This window comes from Phoenix dactylifera, chromosome 1 (genome assembly GCF_051530095.1).
Source record: "Phoenix dactylifera cultivar Ajwa chromosome 1, Ajwa_hap1_PhDact_Kaust_v1.1, whole genome shotgun sequence".
Taxonomy (NCBI): domain Eukaryota; kingdom Viridiplantae; phylum Streptophyta; class Magnoliopsida; order Arecales; family Arecaceae; genus Phoenix; species Phoenix dactylifera.
Window position 1 is genome coordinate 30998826 of NC_143190.1, and position 6627 is coordinate 31005452.

Consider the following 6627-nt stretch of genomic DNA (forward strand, 5'->3'; position numbering starts at 1 on the left):
TACATGTTATCGTGACTTTATGCATGTTGTTACCTACTGAGCTGTTGTAGCTCATACCTGTTTTTGACATAATTGCAGGAGATGATTGATGGGGGATTCGGGAGGAGAGGACTTATGACACTGGACATAGATAGATTTAGATTCATTTTGTCATAAGTAATTGATCTTGTAAATAAATGTTATCAACTTTATTTGAGACATTTGAAATTGAATTATTAATTTGATTATCATAAATGATAGATTTTTAGTATTGATATTGTGATCTGATGTTGTGACTTGAGTGTCTGATTATTCAGCCTTGCACGCCCATGCGGTCCGCCGTGCGGGTGTGCGGCGTCTGGCGCGTCCCGGGCCTAGGTTTGGGGTTCGGGGCGTGACACTACCAACTCCAGATTGCTCGGCACATTGCAGTTCTGCACGATTTTCACAGCAGGCACTCGCAAACATCCAGAGTCACCAATGAACGAAGATTTGAAATTCTTTCATGGTTGGAGCAGTTGGGAACATCCAAATCATTTAACTGAAATGAGATTTTCAAACATTCTCATCCAAACGTTTGGAGTGAAACAAGAACGCCATCTTATCAGGCCACAAGAACAAGCATTCATTTTGAGAAGTCTCGCCATCAGAGGACACCCCAAGGACATCAGAACTCGAGCAGCATAACATTTTAGCAAGGGAAAGATATCAGTAAATTGGACTTAATAGTCTGTATCTGACCTTTGGACATATGAGTGCTATGAACTTGCAACAAGACTAGGTGAGTCAAAAATCTTATAGTGGAATACTTGCTAGAATATTTCTCTCCCATCTGCTACAAACAGGCAAGTTTTGTAGTTTGTTGGGGTACATCTTGGATTTTTTTTTTTATAAACAAATCTAAACTTACAAAATCCCCTAAAACTCTAGTCAAAATAATGCCTCCATAGGCCTGTGGCTGCACTCTGTTCTCATAATTCCAAAATGCTACAAATTGCATGAGGAAGAACATTTAATATCCTATGCTGATTGAGAAAAGAGTAAATAAAGATAATTGAATTGCCCAAAAAAGTAGAGCTTCATTGGAGTCTCCTGAAGCGTGCTAGTGATTCATGCTAGCTTCCCCATGCATTGCATGTAACCAAAAATCCTGCACCATCGAGATTGAAGAGGAACAAAGACTGTTAAATAAAAACTAATGAACAAATATGGAATACTACTAGACAAGTCATCTTTTATTATCAATAATCTTCGTGGGCAGAAGTCCAAATGCTTACCTGAAGAAAGTTTGGAGAGTTCATCCATGGAAGCCATTATACTGGTCATCCTCAGCTTGATACATTCCTCTGTTTCCCATTGCAACAACTTGATACATTTAAATCATAAAGATGTGATATTAGTCATCTATCAAGCAATTGACAAAGACAGTCAAAATTTTGTAACTGTCATCCACTGTGAAAAATTACGTGAGGAGCAAAAAAGGCATTGGGGTCATAAGAAATATGACCTGACAAAAAGCTACTCCATTAATAACTTTCTATTAGTCCTTCTAAGAAATTTGGGCTACGACAATTTTAGCTTTTCAGGCGGTCATAGATTCATAGCTTCCCAGTTCTCATTCTTGTCAACCCATAAATTTCCCATTCCTGCTTTGCATTTCCGGAACCAGTTCGCAGGGCAAAGAAACAAGATCATATAAGCTACAGGATTAAGCATCAAAACGGTACAATAAATGATAGTTCTGCTAGTACTTATATCATTCTGAACTCTGAAGATGGAAGCATAAACAACCATCATTCTACTAAGGTTCTGGACCAATGGGCTAGAGATACATATAGATAACTGAATTGCATGAAATTAAGTATTCCTTATATCAGTAACGGAGGTGCATATAGCAAGTAAATCCAACAGGAATTGTCGTAAATGCTGCAAATTTAAGATGTGGAATAAAAGGACAATCAGCTTCTACCGGAATTTATCAACAATATGTGGAAATTATTAAAATGAAATTTATTTTTAGCTGAAACAACAATAAGAAGAGCATATTTTTGAGGTTAGACAACCCTGGTTGTAGGAACTAAACAGCAGCAAAGTTTTTGAGGCTTCTCTGATATAGATAATAATTTGCAGTTTCCAGTTGCTGCATGTCATTAGAAACCAAATCCACAAGAACTGATGTTGTTATCGGTAGCCAAAAAGAAAAAGAATAAATAAATAAAGATCTAATTGCTAAGTACGTTGGCTAAAAAGAAGCATAGAATCCCTATTCTTCTAGTTCTTTTAGATGCTCTGCCTAACAATTCTATCAAATTTTTCCTTGGAAAAATAAGTCTAGAAAACTTTTCCCATTATTAGAATCAATCAAAATAAACTTTAAAACATGTATCAAGGAAATAAAGGGCTCAGCTGGCTGCTATTGCAATGTAAATATCTCATAAGCTGCTGCTAGGATAGATGAATACATCCTATCTTGAAAGGACATAAAGAAAAGAGCGATAAATTGAAGACAGGTTAAGCAAAGTTGTATACCTGGAAAGAACAGAAACCATGGTTGAAATTGATTAGAGAGCAGTGCCACTGCTGCTGGTGGCGGTGTTGTCGAAATTTATAGTGAAACTGTAGGGCGACTTGTTATAGAAGGCATGCACCGATTCATCATCTTGAGTATATATACACGCACCTGCTGGATGCCTTGGATTATTTGCCACTCTGGGCTGGCCCTTTGGCAAATTTTTGTCTTGAGTTCTGAGCTGCACCAGATCTCCAGCTTCTCCAGATGAGCCATATGTACTCCTTTCAGTAAGCATGACGGGAGCGATTTCATTTCATAATCGACCAGTTTCATCCTTTTCAAGGATTGAAGATTCTCCATCACTTGCAATTTCGGGCAGTCCTTAACCTCGAGGGTTGCGAGCGCAGGAAGGTCTGAAACTTTCTCCAGGTTGGGATTTTTCAATATATTCAATTCTTTGAGCGAACGGAGGTTCTGAATTGTCGTTAGGCTGCCGGCATGACAGATCCTCAATGTTGTCAGGGAGGTTGCGTGGAGCAGGAGACCCTCGGGAAGAGCCTTCAACTTGGGGCAGAGTAGAAGGTGCAGGTGCTTTAGGCATGGCATTGCTTGTGTGCCTTTGTCCCAATTCCATTCCTGCCAATTACGCAGATATTTGAACTCTAGTGTCTCCAGCTTGGGGAATGCACACTTGGAAGAATCTACTCTTGCTCTACCGCCGACCAAAAATTCAGGTCCAACGTCTATGACTGATGCAGCACCCTCGATGTGGAGAAATTCTAGATGAGGGAGCAACCCACAAGGTGGAAGCTGCTCACAATAATTGCAATAGTGTAGCTCCAACCGCCTCAAATGTGGAAAAAGAATTGATGTTGATGAAGATGTCTCTGCCATCCACTTTGAGAACTCACGGCCGAAGTAACACGCAATGCTCAGTCGTTCCAGGCAGGGAGGAGGGTGGAGCTCTTCAAACACCTCCTCGATTCTCCTCATCTCCTCCTCAGTGGGTTGAAGGCTTAGCGTGCATCTCAGCTCGAGTGACCAAAGCTTGGATTTGTTTCCAATTTCGGCTGCTTTTGCCTCAGAGCTGCTGGATATGCACTCCAACTTATTGATTGAGAGATCCGTGAGACACGAGAGAGATCTCAATTCTTTCATCGTGCAGTTAAATCCACGTAGTAGTTGAAGATTTTGAAGCCTCCCTAGCCCCGCGGGCATCCCCACCACCCCCGTCTCAAAAAGATCGAGGCTCCTAAGGTTGTGTAAATTCACGATACTGTTGGGAAGGCGAGAAAGGGACCAACAGAAGTTGACAGTCAAGTACTGGAGATTTGTGAGATTTCCTATGCTTTCTGGTATCACGCTTATCTTGGTGCATGAGATATTCAAGTATCGTAAATTTCTGAGATTCCCTATGCTTTCCGGCATGACACTTATCTGGGACGACGACATATTTAGGTACCTTAGGTGTTTGAGGTTCCCCAAAGAATCCGGCAACCTTTGAATATATGAGAAAACCAGATCCAGCAATCTTAAACGAGAAATTTTATTAAAAACAACATCTATCTGGGTCTCAGACATCTGAGTCCCTCTCCATATTAGAGTTCTCAGCGAGTCCTGTTTTACTAACACATCAAAGATTTCCGTTGTTTCACGGCCTCTTACGTATGCCCGACGTAGCTTCATCGGCCCGTTACTGCTGCCTGCTTCATGTCCCTTCCTAACAACCGAGCTCTCATCTCGTGCCAGATACTGAGCAAGACAGTGCAAGAGGTCATGCATCTGGAATTCACCTCGATCTTTATTAGATTCCGCATATGGCTGCAGAAGATTCCGCATAATTAACTCTCTATAGTACTCTTCTGCTGTCTCTTCAACAGTCGAACTCCCCTCAGCTTTCACAAATGCCTCAGCAATCCAAAGTCGAGTAATAGTATCCATATTGATTATGCAGTCTTCAGGAAACAATGAGCAGTATATAAAACATTGCTTCAGATAGCTTGGTAGGTCTTCGTAACTCAAATATAATGCTCCCTTAACCTCCTCAGGAAGCCCGGATGAGGACCATGCAGTGCTTTCAAGAACTCCATTCCAAGTTCTCCTGGTCTTCTCCTTCGTGCATAGAACCCCTGCAACCGCTTTGATGGCTAGAGGAAGGCCATCACATTTCTTAACAATCTCCATCCCTATGTCCTTGAGATGCTGGATCTCTCCCTCCTCTCCTGTCAAGACCACCTTCTTGCAGAGCAATGACCAACTATCCTCTGAAGACAGTTTGTGGACGTGATGGGTGTGCACTGCCATCATCTGCTTCGCGATCTGTTCATTTCTTGTAGTGACAAGGATCCTACTGCCAGCAGCACAACTTTTTACTGTGTTACATAACAAGCCACACCAAACCTTTGCGGTCCAAAGATCATCAAGGACAAGAAACAACTTCTTACCCCTAAGACTGCTCTCGACTTCGGGCTCAAGCGAGGACTTACTCTGACCCCGGGCAAGCTCATTCTTGTTTCCGTCGTAGATATCTCTCAGCAAATTTATCTCATCAAACTCTTGCGATATACACGCCCACTTCTTCACTGAGAACTCCTCCTGAATCCTCTGGTCATTATATATCCTTCTAGCAAGTGTGGTCTTACCAATCCCCCCCGCACCCACAATTGTGAAAACAAGAATGTTTCTCCGTCCGTCATCCTTAATTAGCGAATCAACCAAGCTCTGAGTGTGCTCTTCAATTTCAGATCCTACAATATCAATCTCACCTACAGGAGATGTCATGCGACTACTTTGAGATGTCACTGGCTGCTTGTCATGGGAAGCGAGTTCAACAAGATTGAGATCAGACCTCCCCTTCCAAATTTCCTCAAGCTTCAGATTGAGTCCTCTAATTTTCGTGCCAATCTCATGAGCAACCAGAGGCTTTCTGATGCAAGAGAGAAGGGGGAAGGGGAAGCATACCGAAGAAGTGGAGGAAGAACCTTCACAACACTTGTCGGCCTCGATGCGATACAGGTCGAGGATGTCATCAGCGTCGTACATGAAATCCTTGAGCTCCTTGAGCCAGTCATCCACGGCCTCATCATTGATCCTCTTCCTCTCGGCATCGGCAAGGAGTTTGCTGATCTTACGGAGCTTGTTCTGGAGCTTTTTGATCTCGCTTGGCACACCCAAGAGCATGTCAACCTCTTTCTTCGCCGACTCGACCAGTAGTTCAGCAAAACTGGAGACGAAGGCCTCCAATATCATCGCCATCTTCTTCCTAGACTAGTTGGGACTGGGAGCAAAGGAAGAGAGCTACCGGCGATCAGGGTCGGGCATCGATGCAGGAATCTAATATGAAATGGAATCTAATAGAGACTGCTTGCGGCCTCTCCGCTCCAGTCCCTATCCACCAATTTTCAATGGGCTAAAAATATGAGCCGTGAGACAAGGCATCGTGTCCACGGCATTGACTCCAAGGCATCGTGTCCACGGCATTGACTCCAACTGGATCCACTGCGGTGCGTGCTTGCACCGAAGAAAATTCTACTGCGCCACATCATCAATCATCGAGACAAATAGCTCACGTGGCAGCTACGGAGTGCTGTACGGCACAAAACACGAACAACAGGAATACAGGATCCAAACTCGACTCGATTTTCCAAAATGAAATTTCTAGCCACTCTTTCCCACCATCCAATAGAGCCTGTCAGCACGGCACCGCTGGAAAGAGAACAGAAGTGAAGGAACGATAGAAAATGAAGGAAGACGGATAAGAGAACAGAGCTCTCTCATGCCCACTAGCTGCTGTCCCTTCGATGATTACAGTCGTAGAACACATGATAGATACATATAATCATCTTTATGATACATTAAGAAGAAATAATTTATCTCATCTCTGCTGGTTGCAGCTGATCACCATAGCGCATATGCTGGGAATAAGGTTTTAGAGTTCCATCCTGCAGGAAAAAACGAAGCATTTAAGGGAGCTACCACATGACATCTGTTTGACTTTTGCCGATTCCTGTAACAAACGAGAAAAAGAAAATTTCACAAAAAATATAAATCAGCTGTTGTTTTCATTTTATCATCTTCAAAGCAGGGGACCTTAAACAATAGTGTGCTAATTCGAAATTTGAATCGTTCCAGCTCCA

General features: G+C 42.6%; 1 protein-coding gene across 4 annotated transcripts; it reads right to left on the minus strand.

Moving 5' to 3' along the window:
- Positions 1 to 745: 745 nt before the first annotated feature.
- LOC113461453 (putative disease resistance protein RGA3) lies at positions 746 to 5879 on the minus strand. Of its 4 annotated transcripts, none has more exons than XM_039121123.3 (3): positions 2509 to 5879; positions 1257 to 1625; positions 746 to 1129 (listed from the first exon to the last, which is right to left on the minus strand). In XM_039121123.3, the coding sequence occupies exon 1, from the start codon at positions 5744 to 5746 to the stop codon at positions 2585 to 2587; it is 3162 nt and encodes a 1053-aa protein (XP_038977051.3). In that variant the 5' UTR covers positions 5747 to 5879; the 3' UTR covers positions 746 to 1129; positions 1257 to 1625; positions 2509 to 2584. The 4 variants fall into 4 exon arrangements, with proteins under 4 accessions (XP_038977051.3, XP_089786643.1, XP_038977052.3 ...); XM_089930517.1 differs by having other exon boundaries at positions 1257 to 1325; positions 2509 to 5847; XM_039121124.3 differs by having other exon boundaries at positions 1257 to 1344; positions 2509 to 5847.
- Positions 5880 to 6627: the final 748 nt, after the last annotated feature.